We start from the raw sequence: 23,226 nt of genomic DNA on the forward strand, positions 1-23,226 counted from the left end.
AATTATACTTTTTGTTGTGAGTTGATGTATTGCCACAGCTGGAAAGAGATGCTGTAGCCACATACTGATGATATCCTTTTTTTTTTTAGTTTTCTTTTTTTAAAAAATGAGATTCTATTTTATGTACTGTTCTTGGGGTTTTTAATTAATTTTATTATCTTTATTTATTTGATAGAGACAGCCAGAAATCAAAGGAGACAGGGAGGATATAGAGGAAGAGAGACAGAGAGACACCTGCAGCACCACTTCACCACTGGTGAAGATTTTCCCCTGCAGGTGGGAACCAGGGACTCGAACCTGGGTCTTTGTGCATTTTAACATGTGTGCTTAACCAGGTTCATCACCACCTGGCCCTTGGATAATATTTTTTAATACAAAATGTCATATTGTAAAAAAAATTAAAAAAAAGCAGACAAATTTTCAGAGTTCCATGCTTCCCATCACTAAACCAAAAAGCCTGAACTGACAAAAGAAGTGAAGATTCTAACTGGAAAAGAAGTAAGATTTTCTGTTTTTTAGATGACATGAAAGCATGCATGTACATATCTTCAAAATGGCATTTTTGTATTCAGATAAATACTTAAGAAGTGGGATTAATCATAGGATTTCCAATTCTAATATTTTAAATGTTAAAAATATTTAATACATTACTTTCTATAATGGCTACACCAATTAGCAATCTTATTCTTTTCATTTCTTTTTTTTTTCCACCCAAATGTTGAAACCAACTTAAGTTTCTATTAAGGGATGCTTGGAAAAACATGTAATATATAAACACAATGGAACCAGGGAAACAGGATAATAGGTATGCAAAAAGACTGTCATGTCTTGAGTCTCCAAGTTCCCAGAGTCAATCCCCAGTACCAGCATAACCCAGAGTCAAGCAGTTCAGGGGGTGGGGGGTTGATCAGCAGCAACTGTCTTGCAAACCACTATTTCCCTAATAAAGTCATTAAAAATTATTTTTAAAAATTGACACTTGTTCAGTGGGGAAGCAATTACAGAAGCCAGACCTTCCACCTTCTTCCACCTTCTTCATCATGATCCTGGGGGCATACTCCCAAAGAATAGGAAAGATATCAAGGGAGGGGGTGGGATACAGAGTTCTGGTGATGGAAATTGTGTGTAAATGTACCCCTCTTAACCTACAGACTTGTCAATATTTCTATTTTATAAATAAAAATTTCTAAAAAGGAATACAAAATGTGAATACAAATATATATATTTGACACTCTCAAAACCTACCTTGCAAGAGTTATTGAAAGGAATACCACAGAGAAACAATTCTCACCAAGATGATGCACTAAAACAGATTTAGAAACACAAGTCATAGAAATATATGACAACTTTAAAAGTGTGAAAGGGGAAGAAGAAATGGATAGAGAGGGAGTCCGACGGTAGTGCAGCGGGTTAAGCGCAGGTGGCGCAAAGCGCAAAGACCAGAGGAAGGATCCTGGTTGGAGCCCCAGCTCCCCACCTGCAAGGGAGTCACTTTGCAAGTGGTGAGGCAGGTCTGAAGGTGTCTATCTTTCTCTCCCCCCTCTCTCTTCCCCTCCTCTCTCCATTTCTCTCTGTCCTATCCAACAATTATGACAACAATAACTACAACAATAAAAAAAAGGGTCACTAAAAGGGAATAAATAAATATTAAAAAAAAAAAGAAATGGACAGAGAATGTTCAAGCAAAGGACATTGAAGCAAAAACAGTTTTAAAAGACTCTCTTAGATATATTCATATATATGTATATACAAATGTATATATATTATATTTAAACCTTTATGTATAACATAGTTAAATGCATAATATTCTTTTTTTTTGTCCATAGAGGAGAGCACAAACACAGTCCCCCACTACCACAAATCACGCAATCAAGTTTCCCACATTTGGGAAAATCTTAGGGGTCAGCATAAGTGAAGTGCAATAGACAAGCCTCACCCTAGGAAAACCATCTTCATGCTTAAAGTATCTCCCCTGCAGGTAAGTATTACCTGCACAATATCTATGTCTTTTTAACTGTCATTTTTCTCTAATAATTTTTAATATTTCCTACAATATCTTTTTGTTTTTATCATCCTCCTTATCGTGTATAATACCTGGAGTTGCTTTAATTTGGTGTTTGTGTTCAAGGACTCTTTTTATAATTTATATCTGTTGCCAAAAGACCTGCATTTCTCTGAAAGTTAACTACCACATAGTTTTACTGAAACATATGAACTTATTAGAAAGAAAATAAAAACTCTAGTCAAACTGTCTATAAGACTTTGTGAAAATTATGATCATTATCCTTGGGCTGTCCAACGCTTGATGTCTCGTCACCCAATCTGGTCCCCTATGCCTACACTGAACTTCTCTGTTCCAGTCTCTTGGAAACAGAGTTGGCAGTCAGCTGAGATAAAGAACAAACACCTTGGCAGACTGGGAGTATGGACCGACCAGTCAACGCCCATGTTCAGCGAGGAAGCAATTACAGAAGCCAGACCTTCTACCTTCTGCAACCCTCAATGACCCTGGGTCCATGCTCCCAGAGGGATAGAGAATGGGAAAGCTATCGGGGGAGGGGGTGGGATATGGAAAAAAAAAAAAAAAAAAAAGAACAAACACCTCATCACAGACCCCTGCAAGCGTCAACCCGGCTTTGACCTAGCATGTTATGATTGGGCCCTCCTCAATCGCTATCAAACAGGCCATGGCCGGTGCGCCGCTATGTTCCATTGCTGGGGAGCCAGAGACGACCCGAACTGCCCCTGCGGCTACAGACAATGACCCACATAGTCAATGACTGCCACCTCTCCAGATTCAAAGGAGGTCTCGAAACTTTACATCAGGCTCAACCTGACGCTGTTGACTGGCTACGGAAGAAGGGCAAACGCTAGAAGAAGAAAAGGGGGCAGAGGGAAGAGCCATGGCAGGGGAAGGGCACATGGCAGGGGGAGAATTTTGGTTGTATAGAACTATTCACCTATAATCTTATGATCTTATAATCCATTACTATATCATTAATAAAATATATCTAACTATGTGCATATATAATGGAATAATACAATAAAATTCTGAAATTCTGTCATTTCAAACAAGATGAATAAACCTTAGCGATACTATTTTAGTGAAAGAAATCAAAGACCTGGGGCCTGGTAGTGATACACCTAGCTGAGCATACATATTACAGTGTACATGTACCCAGGTTCATGCCTCCTGTCCCCACCTGTGTTGGGAGCTGGGCCCACTGCCCAGGAAGTTCAGGTCATTGTTTCCATGAGAGTCTGAGACCTTATGATGTCATTCATATGTTGTTCATAAAGATATACAGCAAAAAAGAATGAGCTAAATAACTTTTACATCAAGTTAATACTTACCAGAATGGAGGAGAAATGGATAAATTGGATGAAAGGTAAAGTATATGGTGAAAGACAGAACTGGATCTTTAGTGATGAGTTTAATGTAGTATATACATACATTGGCTTGTAATGATGCACACCTGAAGCATATATGGTTACAATGCCAAAAGATAACAAAAAAAAAAAATCCGAAAACACTAGGAAGATGGATGACTATTTTAATAAATAGTTCCATTGCTAACTATTAGTAGACAATGTGGATAAATGGCGGATCACATAGATATGCCCCTCTGGGCCAGAGGAACTAACTCCTGGCTAGTCATTGCCTTGTCAAGGTCAACCTTCATTCAAACCCTAACAGCACCTGAGAGATAGTGTGACACTAGAGGAAACTCTTGAGCTGTGGTGCCTTTCTCTCTCCCTGTGTCTCTCTCCATCTCATAATGAAAAAGTTGTCCAAAAGGTGAAATCCCATATATGCAAGACTCCATATTTGCAAACAAAAAAGAAGAGAAAATTTATGAAGAGATGGAAATACTCTAGGAAAAATAAAATATGGATTTCTTTCTCTTTTTTGAGAAGATGACATTTACTACCTTCTGATCCTTTGGAGGGACTATTAATTTATTTTGCAATTTATTTATTTATTTATTTATTGTATAGAGATTATCAGAAATCAAGAGGGAAGGGAATAATAGAGAGGGAGAGAGGCAGAGACACCTGTAACACTGCTTCAACCACTTGCAAAGCTTTTCTCCTGCAGGTGGGGGCTGGGGGGGGCTTGAACCTCTCTTTTTTGTTGATTTTACTTATCTGGTAGTTAGACACAAGAGGAGAAAGAGAACCAGACATCCCTCTGGTACCTGCACTGTCAGGGAATGAACTCAAGATTTCATGCTTCAGAGTCCAATACGTCACTGTTGAGCCACTTAGCAAGCCACTATACTATATGCTTGTCTTAGCCAAAGATATAGCAAGAAATAAACATATAAATTGGGTAGATAAGAATTATTTCCTAAGAAGGAAAGTAATTTTTGGATCCCCAGATTAAAGGAAACAATCCAGGGTTGTTACCAAAATTAAAGCAACACATTTTTAGAAAGAAAAATGATACTACTTTTTCCATAAAAATCTAGCTCAAATAATATAATATCAAAGACAATCATATATATATATATATATATATATGATTACTCAGCAATTAAAAATTATGAAATCTTCACCTCATCATGTATGGAGGTTGAAGATATCATATTAAGTGAGATAAGCTAGAAAGAGGAAGATGATAATGGAATGATGTCACTCGTAGGCAAAACTTAAAAAACAAGAACAGAAAGGAGAAACATGAAGTGAATTTGGACTGTGTTTAATGTGTCTGTCACCAAAGCAAAGGACTCTGGTAAAGGGGGTAGGGAGAGGGATGCAGGGAGAATGACTTCAGGTCTGGTACATGATGATGAAAAAAAGACTTTAAGTGGAGGTAAGAGTATTCTGCAGACCCCTATCAGAAATGGTACCCATGTGCTTGCTAACAAGTGTACTGTAATCCATTAACCTCTCAATAAAAAATAATAATAAATTTTTAAAAGTAATGTAAAAAAATTTTGTCAGTGAGATATACTTCCATTCATTAATTCTTATCAATTTTCTTTCTGTCATATACACAAAAGAATATTATCCATATGAATTCTCAGGATAAAGGAGTGAATTTAGGGCTGGGTGGTGATGCATCAGGTTGATCAGGGACCTGGGTCCAATCCCACATTACTTTTCTGCAAGAAAGAAGATTCAATCAGTGCTGCAGGTGTCTCTCTATCTTCCCCCCTCCTCTCAATTTCTATCTTTATCCAAAATAATAATTTAATAAATATTTTTTTAAGTGGATCATCACACTTTTGCCCTAGAAATGAAAAGATATTTGAATAATGAAACAAAGTTTGTTATCATCCATGGTTCTAAAACTACATAACAAAAACATTAGGAGAAAAAGAATACAAAGAGAATGGAAAAAATCATAAAACAGGAATTCCCAACTTTAGCATTTTGTACTTATGGTAAAGTACTGTTTCTCCTTACAGTATTTTTTTTCCTCAGCACTCAAGGGACTCTCTCTTCCGGGACCTGTTTTAGCTAGAGATGTACTGTTGATAAAAAGGCAGGCAATTTTTCAGAAAAGAAGGAAGATACTTTTGAAAATGAAAAACTCATCCTACAGTCAACACGAACTACCCTTTTAAATATTTTTCTATTTACAATCAATCACTGAGAGTATCAACCTGAAAAACCTTTATCTGTGAATCTGAATAACCAAACAGGTAAGAGAATAAAATAGGCAACAGGCTTTAAAAGCTACCCTTATTTTCTCTGTTAGTGACTGATCTTTCTGCTTGTAAGTTCTAAGGGCAAAGGCCCAGTATTAGAGTTGATTTCCAGTCTTTTTTTAATTTTTATTTATAAAATGGAAATACTGACAAGACTATAGGATACGAGGGGTACGTTTCCAGTCTTATGATGGAATCCTCCCTGTGTTTCTAGATCGTGAAGTCACTTTATCTACCACATTGGCATTGTTATATCACATTCTCCCTTCATCATAGCTGCTGCTCTAGACATTCTTCAAAGAAATACTTAATGTCTACATACTTACAGTGAAATAAACCATTTAGTCCAAAGGACTCTGGTTACTCGTTTTCTTTAAAAGTGAGAAAAGGATAGGGGCCTGGCAGTAGCACTAGGTTAAGCGCACGTAGTGTGAAGAGCAAGGATTCCATTTGGAGCTCCCGGCTCCCCACCTGCAGGGGCGTCATTTCAGGAGCAGTGAAGCAGGTCTGCCTGTGTCTTTCTCCTCTATATTTCTCTCTCTCCGATCCAACAAAAATGGAACAAAGATGGCTGCCAGGAGCAGAGGATTCATGGTGCAGGCACCAAGTCCCAGCAATAATAACCCTGGAGGCAAAAAAAAAAAAAAAAAAAAAGCTTAGAAAAAAGTCTTTTTCCAAAACAAATTTTGACAAGATGTCTTTTGTGGCTTATAGAACCAAAAACTTAATTTGGTATATCATTTGTATGTTAAGAATTAGTGTTAAAGCTTGTTTAAAGACACAAAGTATATATGGAAATCAAAGAAAACAGATTACTTAAAACAGCCTGTATGAAAGTATAGCAGGTGTTAGCTATTTTTCTAAAAACTTCTTCCAACTGTATAGCTTATAATTTTATGTATTCTTTTGATGTGTTCCGTAATTCACTCACTTTTCATTTAAGTAGGACCAAATCATTTTCTTCTACCTTTAGCTATTCCCAATAACTGCATTCCTATTCAGTTTTCCTGCTATTTTCCTCTCAGTGCTTCTTTTTTCCTATAAGTTTCCTATATATTCTTTCATTTCTCCATTTCAGTAGTAAAGAGCTAATCCATTCATAAAAATTGAAAAGAGCATTTAAACTTCCTCATTTAAATACTAAATTATATCTTCTTTTGATAGAGTACCTAAAAATAATGTAAATGATAGTTTGTAAATAAAGAGGAAAAAATTCAGTTTCCTGTATTTAAGCAGAAAGTGCATTTTTAGGCAAAATTAAACTTCATTGTAATTAGTTTGCATTCCCTCAGGAGTGTTAGCATTCACTGGAGAAAATGCTGTTGTTTCAATTTTGAAAAAAAAAAAAAAAACAATGTGAAAAATGATAATTGTGTTTGGTGGAAAGAGCAAAAGAGAAAAGACATTTTTCAAATAAAAAAAAGATGGAAATTTGTCTCAACCTTGAAGACAGCTTATATGAAATCAGACTTGCAAGGTCATGAAAATAATTGTGACTGCCAGTGACACATTGCTGGAATAAGAAGTGAAGGTGAATTGCACTTGAGGTGTAACATTCTTTAATATTTGAAGAGCAAAACTTATTTCAGACAAGATGAAAATAGAATTTTAGGAAATACAGCATAAGAAAATATAAGATTTTAAGAGGACTAAACTCATACATCCTTCAAGAGGACATCAGCATATAATGAAACAAGGAACTGGTAAACCCACCTGAAGACCTTTTTCTTCTTCAGGAAGATCTGTGAAATGAAAGTGTTTCATGACTACAGATTAAGAGAAACACAGTAACATTTCTCTTTACAGTAGCCAGAGCATTCTATTTAAAAAATATAAGGGAAACATAAAGTTAAACTTGGACTGGTTAGATATATTGCACTCAGGCAAAGGGCTCTGGGGAAGAAGGACGATGGGGGTGCCTTTCAGATCCTGGAACATGATGGAAAAGGATCTAAGTTGGGGGTGAGAGTGTTTTGCAGACACCTGTCATGGTGAGAAAGGAGATTGTACCCATGTGGCAACCATTAACCTCTTAATAAAAAGTAAATAAAGTTCAGATTCAAGTACATATATGGTTCAGAAAGATTACAGAAAGATTACAGAAAGTGGATAAACTCACTACCACAGTGATCAAATTTCAAATTTTATTTCAGCTTAATATCTGATTAACAGTCTTCTTCCCCCCTACCCCCACCAGAACACTGCTCAGCTTTGACTTGCAGTGGTGTCAACGATTAAATCCAGGACCTTGGAGCTCCAGGTGAAGGTCTTTTGCATAACCACTGTACTGTCTTACAATTTTTATGTTTTATCTCAATAAACTTTGATGATGTTTCTAGGGATATAATCAGAAAGAGATTACTAAGAGAGCATCATAGATGTGCTTAATCTTTTTAAAATTATTATTATTGTTATTTTTGTATTATTATTATTATTATTTTAACCAGAGCACTGCTTAGCTCTAGCTTATAGTGTTGTTAGGGACTAAACAAGGAGCTCAGAGCTTCAGGCATGAAAGTCATTTGCATAACCATTATGCCATCTCTCCAGCCAGACGCTGAAATGTTTTATTTATTATATTATATTATATTATATATTATATTATATATTATATTATATATTATATATAAATATTTTATTTATTTATTTATAAGATGGAAACACTGACAAGACCATAAAATAAGAGGGGTACAATTCCCACCACCAGAACTCCGTATCCCATCCCCTCCCCTGATAGCTTTCCTATTCTTTAACCCTCTGAAAGTATGGACCCAGGATCATTATGTGGTGCAGAAGATGGAAGGTCTGGCTTCTGTAATTGCTTCCCCGCTGAACATGGGCATGGACAGGTCAATCCATACTCCCAACTTCTCTCTCTCTTTCCCTAGTGGGGCAGGGCTTTGGGGAGGTAAGGCTCCAGGACATATTGGTGGGGTTGTCTGCCCTGGGAAGAAGGCATGATGGTAGCATCTGGAACCTGGTGGCTGAAAAAGAGTTAACACATAAAGCCATATAAATTGTTGACTAATCATAAACCTAAAGGCTGGAATGTGGCACATGAAGATTTGGGGTTTCAGTTTTGGAAATACCTAGTAGGTCTATTTTAGGCATATTCCAAAGGGACCATGACTTTATTAGTTTTTTCCAGAGCCTGACATTTGATATGCAGGTGGACCCTAGTTATTGTCTGGGAAAATTATGTCATGGCTGGAAAAAGGGCTAGAAAACTGGATCAGGGAAGAGAGTAGCTCCCAAATATGGGAAAGGTATATAAATATTGTTGACTGTAAACCCCATCAATTTCATCTGGGGCCCATATTCAGTATAGGAACCTATGTAACCTCTGCATCCCTGTAGGTCTGAACTTGCATTCTGTGGCCATCAGTAGGAACATTTTGAGTTGCACCAATTTCAGGACTCATCTTCTTCAAGTGGTAGTTAGAGTATGTTATCCAACCCACCTTCGGACAATGGAACATTCTCTACCTTTGTTGATCCACATTGAGGGAAAGGTCCTATGGAGACCCCCAAAAAAGTCCATTATGTTATTCCTGGTGGAGATGACCAGTGATAATGGAGATAAGGATCTATTCGAGCTCTAGTATCATTGTGTCTGTGTGGGAATCTCAGGACTCTCAGCTAATGGGGTGGCCTGATAGTGACTAAAGAGTCATAATTAAAGTATGCCAGTCTCTTGCTCTTATTCAGCTTTTGTAGTCCATATTTTGATAATGTTAGCTTTGGAGTGACTGAGGGAAGTATAATAGGAAGTAGGTGAGGAGGGTATCTAAGTCTAAGTAGAAACTATTTCATTAGGTACTTTATGGTGTCTTTTTAGGTCTTTCTACTTGCTTGTTTCATTTATTGACTCACTGCGAACTATTGTGCACTTTTGCTTTCAGGTATGTATTTTGCCCTAATATTTTAAACAACATTTTGCTGGGCTGTTTTTTTATAAATAATATTTTTATAAATAAATCTTTTTAAATTTATCCTATTAAGTCATGAAGATGAATCAGGGAAACTGACAAAATAGAATGTAAACAACCATATTAGTCTATGACTGCAGATCTGAGGTTACCAAAGGGATAGGGAAGGGTGTTGAAAGAGGTCTGGGGATCCATTGTCCTTGGTGTAAGGAGAGTTGTATTTTGGTTGTGATCCAAGTGTGCTAACATATGTTTTAAAAAGGCATGAAACTATATCCTGAAAACATAAACATGCTTGTCCCATAGGTAACTCACCTAGTAAAGTACATACCTTGCCATGTGTCAGGTCACAGGTTGAGCCCCAGCACCATAGCAGAATACAATAGGACATAAGAAGTTCCACAGGTGGTGGATCAATGCTGTGGTCTCGGTCTCTCTCTCTCTCTGTCTCTCTCTCTCTCTCCCTCTCCCTCCCCCTCTCCCTTTTTCTCTCTCTCTCTCTCTCCATCTCTCTCTCTCTCTCTCTCTCTCTCATTCTCTCCATCTGAAATTAAAAGAAATGAAGAGTTGGCCCAGAAGCAATGGAATCACACATGCATGAGATCCCAGGGCTACTTAAAGAAACAAGTAAGTCTTGCAAATCAACAATATCTCTGTTATATATATATATACTGTTAAATGAACTTGCAAAAAAAGGAGAGAAACAAATTTCTCTCTTAAACTTTGTGAAAACTATTGTGATTATGAGGGAAGGGAAGGGCACAGAACTTTTGTGGAGGGTGTGATAACTTATACAAACCATATGTGGGTATAAAACTATTACCCTGAGATCTTATGATTCTGTAAAACACAGTGAAGCCACTAATTAAAAATGGGGAAAATGATTAAGTAAATGAAAGAAAAAGATCATACCTGAATACAGAAGTTCGTAACTGGAGAGGTTAGTAGATTGCAATTTGTTCTGAGTTGTTGGGAGAAAATAAAATGTTAATAAATCTAATTTAAAAGAGTTGAGAGGCTGGGCAGTGGCACACCTGCTTGAGTGCAGATGTTACAATGCACAAGGACCCAGGTTCGAGCTCCCAGTTCCCACCTGTAAGAGGAAAGCTTTTGCAAGTGGTGAAGCAGGGCTGCAGGTATCTCCCTTCTCTATGGCCCGCTTCCCTCTTGATTTATGACTGTCTATATCAAAATAAATAAAGAAAATTTTAAAAATAAGTATAAAAGAGAGAGTTGAGTCACAGTCCATAAATGCCAAGAAAGCTTAGAACGTAACAGTCTGGTGATCCAAAGATGCATTTCTGAAGTTGGGACCATACAGAAGAATAATGTTATATCATAATACAGTTTTGTGTTGACAAGAAATAAAGCCTTGTTTGGAGGACCAATTCTCAATAAGGATAACATTCTATATGTTATTTTATCTTTTATTTTAAGTGATGCCAAATCAAACCTCAGTCACTGAATTTCTACTCTTGGGAGTGACAGACATCCAACAAATATGGCCTTTTCTCTTTGTTGTCTTCCTTACAATGTACATTGTCAATGTGGCTGGAAATGGAGCTATCTTGCTGATAGTCATCACTGATTCAAAACTACATTCCCCTATGTATTTCTTCCTGGGAAACCTCTCGTATCTAGATATATGCTTCTCCACAGTGACATTGCCAAAGATGCTAGAGAACTTCCTCTCTACACACAAAGCTATTTCTTTCTCGGGATGCATCACCCAGCTTCATTTCTTCCATTTCCTGGGTAGCACAGAGGCTATGTTGTTGGCCTTGATGGCCTTCGACCGTTATGTGGCTATCTGCAAACCACTTCATTACACTGTCATCATGAATCATCAACTATGTATCCAGATGGCTGTCTCTGCCTGGACCATTGCTTTCTTCCATGCCCTTCTTCATGCTGTAATGACCTCTCACTTGAGCTTCTGTGGTTCTAATCACATCCACCATTTCTTCTGTGATGTTAAACCACTGTTAAAGTTGGCATGTGGGAACTCTGAGCTAAATGAGTGGCTGCTTAATATTGTCACTGGCATAATTGCTATGGGCTCTTTCTTTCTAACACTTCTTTCCTATTTCTACATAATTACCCATCTATTCTGCAAGACCCAATCTTGCAAAATGCTTCACAAAGCACTCTCTACTTGTGCATCCCATTTCATGGTGGTTATTCTTTTCTTTGCTCCTGTTGTCATCACTTATGTTCGTCCTGCTTCAGGTAGTTCCATGGATGAGGACCGTATCATTGCCATCATGTACAGCGTGGTCACACCAGTACTAAATCCACTGATCTATACTTTGAGAAATAAGCAAGTGAAGGCAGCCTTGCATAGGATGATTCAAAGAAGACATTAACTTCAAGAAGTACAAATAATTCTGAGATAGAAATAGACAGTAATGAGGAAGTTGATATGTGAAATTATATTATTCCCCCCGGGACACATTTTTTTTATACAAAAATAATCCATCTTCATGGAGAGTAAATGTTAATATAGAGGAGAAGTATAACTTTGAGAGAGTGAAAAAACAATTATTTTATAATTAATCCCATTGTAATGAAGTAGCTCAGTATCATTTCCATCCAAGAATGAATAGTATCCAAGAATTAATAATATTAATTCTTGGATACTATTATTAATCCAATTAATAGTATCCAATAATGAACAGTCAGGGCTCTTAAAATTGTTTTAAAAGCTTTCTAGTCCTATTCTCAACTGTGACACAGGGAAGATTATATATATATATTAATGATTTAATGATGATTTAAAAGCTTGTGAGATAAGAGGGGTACAACTCCATACAATTCTCACACTAGAGTTCCATCTCACCTCCCCCCCAGGTATTCCTTATTAATAGCATCAAAATGAATAGCTGCCCAAAGCCATATATAAATTTAATGCAGTCCCCATCCAGATCCCACCTAATTTTTAGGAGAATAGAACAAAAGCCACAAATGTTTTGCTGGAACCAGAAAAGACCTATAATTGCCAAAACAATTTAGAGAAGAAAGAACTAAACTGAAGACATTACACTTCCACATCTCAAATTGTGTTATAGGGTCACTATAATCAAAACTACTTGGCGCAGTGGTGCACTGGTAAGTGCACATAGTACAAAATACATGGGCCCATGCAAAGATGCCAGCTCTAGCCCTCAGCTCTTCACTTGCAGGGGGATAGCTTCACAAGCATTGAAGCAGGCCTGTAAGTGTCTATCTTACTTTTCACCTCTCTATCTTCCCCTCCCCTCTCAATTTCTCTCTGTCCTATCCCCCCCCAAAAAAAGAAAAAATAATGGCCACAGGAGAAGTGGATTCATAATGCATGCACCAAGCCCCCAAGATAACCCTGGAGGCAAAAAAGAAGAAGAAAAAAAAAACCTTAGTACTGGGACATAACCAGACACACTGACCAGTGGAATAGAATTGAAAGCCCAGAAATAAGCCCCACATCTATGGACATTTAATATTTGACAAAGGTTCCCAGACGGTTAAATGGGGAAGGAAACAGTGTTGGAAAAATTGGGTTGAGATGTACAGAAGAATGAAACTGAACCACTATATTTCACCAAACAAAAAAGTAAATTGCAAATGGATCAAGGACTTGGATGTTAGACCAGAACTATCAAATACTTAAAGGAAAATATTGACAGAACTCTTTTCTATCTAAATTTTAAAGGCATCTTCAATGATACAAATCTAATTACAAAGAAGATGAAAACAAAAATAAACCAACAGGACTATACCAAATTAAAAAGCTTCTGCATAGCAAAAGAAACTACCACCCAAACAAAGAGACCCCTTAAAAAATGTGAGAAGATCTTTACATGTCATATGTCAGGCAAGAAGCTAATAACCAAAATATATAAAGAGCTCACCAAACTTAGCAACAACAACAACAACAACAACAAAAATTACCCCATCTGAAAGTGAGAACAACATATAAACAGAATATTCACTAAAGAGATCCAGAAGGCCAACAAACATAGGAAAAAGTGCTCCAAGTCATTGATTGTCAGAGAAATGCAAATAAAGACAATAATGAGATACACTTCACTCCTGTGAGAATGTCATACATCAGAAATTGTAGCAGCTACAAATGCTGGAGAGGTTATAGGGACAAAGGAACCCTCCTGCTCTGCTAGTGGAAATGTCAATTGGTCCAACCCTGTGGAGAGCAGTCTGGAGAACTCTCAGAAGGCTAGAAGTAGACCTACCATATGACCTTGGAATTCCTCTCCTGGGAATATATCCAAAGGAACCAAAATACCCATCCAAAAAGATTTGTGTATTTCTATGTTCATAGCACCACAATTTGTAATAGTCAAAACCTAGAAGCAACCCAGGTGTCCCACAACAGATAAATGGCTGAGAAAGTTGTGGCATATATACACAATGGAATACTACACGGCTATTAAAAACAGGTAAATTCACCATTTTCACCCCATCTTGGATGGCGCTTGAAGGAATCATGTTGAGTGACATAAGTCAGAAAGAGAAGGATGAATGTGGGGTGATCTCACTCATAGAAAGAAGTTGAAAAATATTACCATGATGTCAACCTGACTTCCCTGGGTAGACAACCTCACCAATGTGTCCTGGAATCTCATCTCCCTAGACCCTTACTCCACTAGGGAAAAACAGAAACAAACTGTGAGCATGGATCCACATGTCAACACTTATGTCCAGCAGATAAGCAATTATGGAAGTAGGACATCCTATCTTCTATGCCCCATAGAGGTTTCTGGTTCCTACTCCCAGAGGGATAAAGATTAGGGAATCATCCAATGGAGGGGATGGACTATGGCACTCTGGTGGTGGGAATTATATGAATTATACTCCTCTTATCCTACAATCTTGTCGATCATTATTAAATCACTAATAAAAAAAAAGAAAATGAAGAAGAAAGATGAGGAGAAGGAAAAGGAGAAGAAGTTGAAAAATAAGAAAACACAAAGCAGAACTTGGACAGGGTTTGGTGCATTGCACCAAAGTAAAAGGTCCTGAAACATGATGGCAGAGGAGGATCTAGAGAGAGTTGAATTGTTACGTGGAAAACTGAGAAATATTACACATGTACAAACTACTGTATTTTACTGTTGACAAAACTTTTTACTGTTGGAAAAGCAGGTGGGGGCCAGAGGGTTGAACCTGGGTCCTTGTGCACTGTAACATGTGCATTCAGCCAAGTGCATCACTACCCAGCCCCTCTTCTCCTCTCTCTTTTTTTAATATTTATTTATTCATTTTCCCTTTTTGTTGCCCTTGTTTTTTATTGTTGTTGTTATTGATGTCGTCGTTATTGGATAGGACAGAGAAAAATGGAGAGAGTAGGGGAAGACAGAGGGAGAGAGAAAGATAGACACCTGCAGACCTGCTTCACCGCTTGTGAAGCAAATCCCCTGCAGGTGGGAAGCCAGGGGTTTGAACCGGGATCCTTATGCCGGTCCTTGCGCTTTGTGCCACCTGTACTTAACCACTGTGCTACCGCCCAACTCCCCTCCATTATCTTTAAATTGACAGAGTGAGCTAATTATGTCATCTCATTTGTATATTCTTTCCTTTGCCTGAGTGGGTCTACTTCCAAAGGCTGATACTTGAGTTTGTACTGCACTCAAAGTGTCTTTCACACCCTGAAATTCTATTTGGAATTTTTTTCATACTTCCTAATTGCTCATAAATTCTAATTAAAGTTCTTCTTTTATGTTTTCTAATTTCTTGGAGAACTTCACTTGGACTTCTTTTGTGTTTCATAACTCCTTAATAAAATATTCTTTCAACTCCTGAATTTGCTTTTCAATACTGTGCTTGGACTTTGGGGAAGACTTTATTATAAGCCATTCTTTGATAGTTCCTCTATACTTAAATTTCTTGGAGTCCTTTTTCATTTCTGTCTTTTTGAGTTGTCATTTTCTACAACTTGTTTTTGCTGTTTCTGCAGTTTCTACATTTATTGCTGAGCCAACAGGTGATGCTATTATTATAATTACTAGATTTCACTTTGTTTATATATTAGGTGGTGATGGTCATGGGACTGGGTTTATGTTTCTTATTAGTCCCTTGAGCCGTTTTATACTATATGTAGTGTGTATATATAGTTTCTCTGTAGAATTTCAGTCTAAATTCAAGCCATGGGGGTTTGCTATTAAGAGGCAGTTGTGTTTGAAGAAGCAGAACTTAGTTTAGCATTTGGCTACCAGCTGCCACCTATTTACTATCTTTCAGCTGCCAGCTGCCACCAATTACCATTCTGTATGTCTGCCTTAGTTTGGGAGGAAGACCAGACTGGTCAGGCAAATTCCCTGCTACTGTTGTGTGACCTCGCCATCACTTCAACAGACTCTTACCCCTGAGGCCATGGGCCAAAGCACAGAGTTTACCCACTCTTACAGTCAGCACCCTGCACAGCCTTTACTGCTGTTGTTGGGTGGCAAAATGGCGCTGTTTGTTGCTGAAGCTCCCAACCTATGGGTGTTTGGCTTCAGTCCTGTGCCCCCTCTTACCCTGGCCATGGACATCAGCACACACCTGAAGCCTTGGTGTCTGCAGATGTCTCAGCTACAGTTTAGTGAGGCTTGTGGATTCAATAGTTGTCAATATTAGTCATTTTGGGGGGCAGAGTCTTTGCTATTCACTGTTAGTCTATATCCTGGATGTCCTCAGGAAGACTTTTGTAAAAATATTTTTGAGAGGATGGCCAAAATCAAAGCACTCTTTAGCTCTGACATATGGTAATAACAGTCATTGAACCTGTGGCCTCTGGAGCCTCAGATATGAAAGCCTAATACACTACCACTACATACCTCCCCCAGTAGCCAATTGAAATGGTAAATACAGTCATGTATCATTTAACAGAAATACATCTGAAAAATGCTTCATTAGGTGACTTAGTTATTGTATGGGTTTATCACCATCATAGTATGTCATTGACCAAAACTTCCTTATGTGACACATAATTGGATTGGATAAAAAAATAGGAAGGTAGGTTAGAACAACAATTCTCATTTTGATACAGAAATGCTAATTTGGGGGGTTATTAATATTTTGGGGTATTAATATTTTAAAAGTTTGTCTTTTAATAGATCCCTCTCACCACTGTCACTGGTTATCTCTATCAGGAACAATAATGGACCCCTCTGTGGGCTTCTATTGAACCTGGCCCTCAATGTGAATCAATAATGGTAAGGAATATTCCATTCTTCAAAGGGAGGTTGGATAGCATACTCTGTCTATCACCAGAGGATGATGGGTCCTGAAATTGGTGCATCCTGGAATGTTCCTAGCCATAACCACAGAATGTGAGCTCAGACCTACAGGGATACAGAGATTACATAGGCTCTTGTGCTGACTATGGGCCCCATAGATTGATGGGGTTTATAGTTAACAATATTTATATACTTTCCCTATATTTGGGAGCTACTATCTTCCCTGATCCAGCTTTCTGGTCCTTTTCCTAACTGTGACATCATCCCCCCAAACAATAGCGTAGGTCACCTGCATATGGGATGTCAGGTACAGGGCCTTTAGGAATATACCTAAACTAGACCTACTAGCTTTTTCCAAAATGGAGACCCCAAATCTCCACCCACAATATTCTTGTCTTTAGTCCATGATTAGTCAACAATTTTTTGGCTTTATATCTTAACTCTTTTTCATCCACCATGTTTCAGATGCTACCATGATGTTAACCAGACTTCTCAGGGCGGACAACTCCACCAATGTGTCCTGGAGCCTCACCTCCCCAGAGCCCTGCCCCACTAGGGAAAAAGAGAGAAGTTGGGAGTATGGATCAACCTATCAATGCCCATATTCAGCAGGGAAACATAATGTCCCTGGGTCCATGCTCCTAAAGGGTTAAAGAATAGGAAAACTATCAGGGGAGGGAATGGGATATGGAGTTCTGGTGATGGGAATTGTGTGAAATTATACCCCTCTTATCCTATGGTCTTGTCAGTGTTTCCATTGTATAAATAAAAGCTTTTTTTTAAGTTTGTCTTGGGGTGGGGGTAGATAGCATGATGGTTATGCAAAGAGACTCTCATGCCTGAGGCTTCAAATTCCCAGGTTCAATCCCCCGCACCACCATAAGCCAGAGCTGAGCAGTGCTCTGGTAAAAACAAAACAAAACAAAAAAGTTTGGAATAACAACAACAATAATAACTACAACAGAAAGGACTTCCGGAGGCGGAGCTATGAGCAGCAGATCACTTTCTCTCTTCTCCTCTCCTCTCCCGGATCAACTAGGAATACCAAAGGAGACCACCCGGACCGAAACAAGACAGGACTAGAATGACCACAGGAACCCAGTAAATCACCTGTGAGTAGAAACACACGTGGCTGGTGACAGAGAGGAGAGAGGGGCCTAAGGAGAGATTAAGTGACTGCTAACAGTTCAACAGTTTATCAGTGGAGACACCACCTCTAGTCTGCTCCACAACAAGGGGACAGCTGAAGGGAGGAAAGGACTCCCCAGAGACTCACCAAGTACAACTCTGAGTCTCCATTGCTACTACCCTCAGAATCTGGAGCAGCAACAGGGAGGGACACCAGGGGACAGAGATCTAACCGGGAAACTCAGGAGAAGACCTATACCTCCGTGGCATAGCTGAGGGGCTGTGAAAGTCTCTTTGCATAACCACTGGATTATCTCTGCCACACCCTGCTTTATCTCTTGGTCAGGAGTCAGTGATTAAGCTAAGAAGCCTATTGATAGTTTAAAAGCCCTCAGGCTCCCATAGCCTACAGGGAAGAAAAAAAAAGAGGCTTTTACACCACTGAGCTCCAACTCAGGGATTGAAAAAACTGTTAACTTCCACCACGGTAAACCCTTGAATTAAATTACTTAGACACAAGTCAATCCAGGCAATAGTGATCAATAATTTGAAAAGTACTGATAAAGGGAACTCATAACATAATATATAAAATGGCTGAATCAACAAGAAGAAATATGGAAGAATCGAACCAGGATAAGAGTCCCGCTAAAAGTCCTCCAGAGGGTGAAGCACAAAACAACGAGTTCAACATCCAAACATTAGCTAAGGAAATAATAACAGGAGTGAGTAAAGAATTTGAAAAAATTGTAATCAGAAATGCAGGAACAACAAATGAGAATATGGAAGAAAATTCTAATTATCTCATGGTTATTAGAGAGCTGAAAGCTGAAATCGCTGAGCTAAGAAGGCAACTAGCTGAACAAGCTAAAACAGTATCAGAGCAGGGCAACAAAACAGATGAACTCCAGAAAGCAGTAGAGGGCAGAGAGAATAGAATCTATGAGGCTGAAAACAGAATTAGCAAGATTGAGGATGAATTAGAGACAACTAAAAAAGAAGTAAGAGATCTCAAAAAGAGATTAAGAGATGCTTAAAACAACAACAGAGTCCTATGGGATGACTTCAAAAGAAACAATATACACATTATTGGCTTACCAGAGGAAGAAAGAGAAGGAGAGGAAGAAAGCATTCTCCAGGCCATAATAGCTGAAAATTTCTCTAGTCTAGACAACACCAAAGACATAAAGATTCAAGAAGCCCAGAGGGTCCCAAACAGAATTAACCCAGACCTAAAGACACCAAGACATGTCATACTTAGAATGGAAAGGAATAAGGATAAAGAAAGGATCCTCAAGGCTGCAAGAGAAAAACAAAGAGTTAACCTACAAAGGAAAACCCATAAGATTAGCAGCAGACTTCTCCATACAAACACTACAGGCCAGAAGAGAATGGCAAGATATCTATCGAGTGCTCAATGAGAAAGGCTTTCAGCCAAGAATACTATATCCTGCTAGACTGTCATGCAGACTAGATGGAAGCATCAAAACCTTCTCAAGCAACAGTTGAAGGAAGCAACCATCACCAAGCCTGCCCTGAAAGAAGTTCTGAAAGGTCTCCTATAAACAACCAGACCACCACAAATAGGACATCTATCAAAACACTCTAAAACTCTACAAGAATGGCGTTAAAACATCTTCAATCTCTGATATCAATAAATGTCAATGGCCTGAATTCACCTATTAAAAGACACAGAGTAGGAAGATGGATCAGAAAACACAACCCAACAATATGTTGTCTACAGGAAACTCACCTAACTCAACAAGACAAACACAGACTTAAAGTGAAAGGATGGAAAACTATCATACAAGCCAATGGCCCACAAAAAAGGGCAGGAACAGCTATTCTCATATCTGACATGATAGACTTTAAAATAGATAGGAATGGACACTACTTAATGCTCAGAGGATCAGTCAATCAAGAGGACTTAACAATTATTAACATCTATGCACCCAATGAGAAGCCATCTAAATACATCAAACTTCTACTGAAAGAGCTACAGCAATATATTAACAGTAACACAATCATAGTAGGGGACTTCAACACCCCACTATCTCAACTTGACAGATCATCCAGGAAGAAAATCAGTAAAGACATAAGGGAGCTAAATGAAGAGATAGATAAACTAGAACTATTGGACATTTTCAGAGTCATTCATCCCAAGAAAATGGAATACACATTTTACTCAAATCCACATGGATCATTCTCAAGGATAGACCATATGTTAGGCCACAAAGACAGCATCAGCCAATTCAAGAGCACTGAAATCATCCCAAGCATCTTCTCAGACCACAGTGGAATTAAACTAACACTTAACAATCAACAAAAGATTAGTAACAGTGCCAAAATGTGGAAGCTCAACAGTACACTTCTTAACAACTTCTGGGTCAAAGAGGAAATCAAGGAAGAAATCAAAATGTTTCGAGAGTTCAATGAAAATGAAGACACAAGCTATCAAAATATAAAAAAAAGAGTTTGTCTTTAACAATTTTATATTCTTTGGAATCTAGCATTGACTTTTTGTTTTAAAATTATCTTTATTTATTTATTGGATAAAGACAGCCAGAAAGTGAGAGGGAAAGGGGAGGTAGAGAGGGAAAGAGATAGAGAGACACCTGCAGACCTCCTTTGCTACTTACAAAGCTTTCCCTCTGCAGGTAAGGATGGGGGACTTGATCTTGGGTCCTTACACAGTATAACATGTGTGTTCAACAAGATGCACCACCACCCAACCCCAATAAATGTCAAATTTTAAGGGCAGATTGCATATGGGCATCCTTAACATTTCAGTCAGTATTTATTTAAAAGAAACCTATTCAAAATATATAGATCAACATGAGCAACTTCAATTAAGGACCACATAATGTTATTGCCATGTGTTTACTTTTTCAAGCTATTTTAACTTAAGAAGACAGAGTAGTAACTAGAAAAATGTGTGAGTTTTCAGTAATTTCACTTTCAGCCCACTATTAATATTAGATTTCTATTTGATTGCGTATTTTATTTGTGAACATCCTTTATAAGTACTTTTCTCACTGGAAAACTCCTCCAGATCTGCTACTAATGAGTAACTCTGGGAACTAAAGTCTCTAAGGCCAGAAATGATTCCTAATTCAAGCCAACTTCTCTGGTATCAAGAGAAATAAAGACTGATAAACCTCAGGCCCCAAGCTACGTGTGTTCTACCTTTGGACATGGTCTAACCAATGTAAGCATGGGGCCTGCTTTTTTTTTTTTAACTCTCCTAGCTGCCCAAAAAAAAAGCACTAAATAAAGTAGATATTTCCAAGACCATCACTGAGGAGGTAGAATATACAGAAGGTAACACTTTTTTTAAAAAAAATTTTATTAGCTTTATTTATTTATTGGATAGAGGTAGTCAGAAGTGGAGAGGGGAGAGAGAGAAAGATAAACACCTGCAGTCCTTCTTCACCACTCATGAAGCTTTCCTCTTGCAGGTGGGGACCAGGGGCTCGAACCAGGGTCCTTGGGCACTGTAACTTGTGTGCTCAACCAGGCATGCCACCACCTGGCCCCAGAAGGTAACACTTAACAAGTAGCCTAATAGATTCAGGTTTGGGATTGAAATATAGTGTTGTATTGAAGTTTTGTACTTGAGTTGAGGCTAAACTTGTATCTGTTGCTAAATGATTTTATTAATCATTTTATAAATCATTACCTTACATGATGATAAGTAGATTTAGTGATTGATCAATTATTGATTGATTGATTGTCATGAGAAAAAAAGAAAGATGGAGATACCAGAAAATTGTTCAGTTGTGGTTCAGAATGAAGCTGTGGTTCAGATTGAACCCGGGGCCTCTGGGATCTCTTTCATTTAAGACTTATGCTCTTAAACTGAGCTATCTTCCTAGTACCATGAAGAGTCTGTAGTTTAAGGAAGAAATAGGAATGGAGTAGAAGGGGTAGCAGGCATGGTTCACCCAGTAAGGCACAAGGTAACCATGCATGAGGATTGGGGCTCAAGTCTCTCATCCCCACCTTCAGAGGGGAAGTTTCATGAATGATGATGCAAGGCTACAGTTGTCTCTCTTTCTCTCCTTCCTATCTCCTCCTCCTCTCTCATTTTTTTTCTCTATCAAATAAAAAAAGAAAAAGAAAAGAGGTTACAAGAATCAGTGGATTTGTCATTCAGGCACCAAGCCCCAGAAACAATCCCACTGGCAATGAAAAAAATAAACTTTAAATTTTGAAAATGAAAATAGAATTGAAGATATAATTTAAGAATTATCTCTCTTTAGCTATTTAAAGACTGGGACTAGAATACATAAAAATGAAACGCTCTAACTGTAAACAACAAGAAAGTGAAGTGGGATGGCAAGATATCTCCCTTGGATAGTGCACCTACTTGGCCATGAGCTTGATCCTGGTTTGAGTCCAGTCCCCATATCACTAGGACAAATCTCAATACTGTAACATCTTTCCCTGACTTCTGTCTCTGCGTTTCTCTTTCTAGCTGAAAAAGTCCACTGTCAGTGGTGAGTACCCCAGCAGAGATTAAAAAAACAAATGAAAAAGAAATAATAAAAAAACAGATAAGTTTTTCTGAAAGCAAAGGAAGATGTGTGTCTTGTTGAGTTGTCAAATATATTAAGGACTAACAGTTGAAGTCAGACATCAAAGAGAATTATTGCAGTAGAATGATAAAAGCAAAAACTGAAGTAGATTCAAAAGAACATGGAAAGTAAATAAAGAATTTGTAAATTATTGTTAGTAATTTACAATGAGTGATGAAGGCAACCAACTTTGAAGGATTTGTCATAAAGAAATGAAAAATAAAGAGGTGGTTCAAGAAGGCTTGGGGGCACACAGAGATAATTTGGATATTACCCAAGTCTACAATTTTAAGTAGTTAGGACCAAAAGAGCTCTAATTCTGGATGCTGAAACATTATTATTCAGCCTCAGTTCTTATTCATAACTAATCTAAGATCCTACATGAACTATTTATTTTCCAGATGAGTTCTCAGGCCATAAATATAGTAACTGTGTGATTATTTAAGTAATCATCCAATCTACATATATCAGAAAATGTAAAGTAATAAGAGATAGAATGATCAAGAATTATTGTGATAAGGGGGATAAATTTCTGAGACACTGGTATTTGTTAATATTTGTGTGAGAAAGGAAAAATATTATTTAAAAAAAAATAAGTACTTGGAGTTAGAGTCAAGGAAAGTGAATTCATGGAAGAGATTACCATATTCACACAACTATGTAGTAATCAGCCCAAGGGCAGAAACAAATGAGGACTGGTAAGTTATCGAAAATCATGTTTGTT

At 37.9% G+C, this 23,226-nt stretch overlaps 1 protein-coding gene and 1 non-coding gene across 2 annotated transcripts; one reads left to right on the forward strand and one right to left on the reverse strand.

Annotated features, from left to right (window-relative positions):
- Positions 1 to 1,823: 1,823 nt before the first annotated feature.
- LOC132538354 (U1 spliceosomal RNA) lies at positions 1,824 to 1,986 on the reverse strand. The gene has a single exon (XR_009549750.1). It is a non-coding gene; the product is annotated as a U1 spliceosomal RNA (small nuclear RNA).
- Positions 1,987 to 10,998: 9,012 nt separating this feature from the next.
- LOC103121742 (olfactory receptor 12D2) lies at positions 10,999 to 11,952 on the forward strand. The gene has a single exon (XM_007532274.2). It carries the CDS (start codon positions 11,026 to 11,028, stop codon positions 11,950 to 11,952), a length of 927 nt encoding a protein of 308 aa, XP_007532336.1. The 5' UTR covers positions 10,999 to 11,025.
- The last annotated feature ends 11,274 nt before the right edge of the window (positions 11,953 to 23,226 follow it).

Source organism: Erinaceus europaeus, chromosome 4 (genome assembly GCF_950295315.1).
Source record: "Erinaceus europaeus chromosome 4, mEriEur2.1, whole genome shotgun sequence".
In the NCBI taxonomy this organism is placed as follows: Eukaryota; Metazoa; Chordata; class Mammalia; order Eulipotyphla; family Erinaceidae; genus Erinaceus; species Erinaceus europaeus.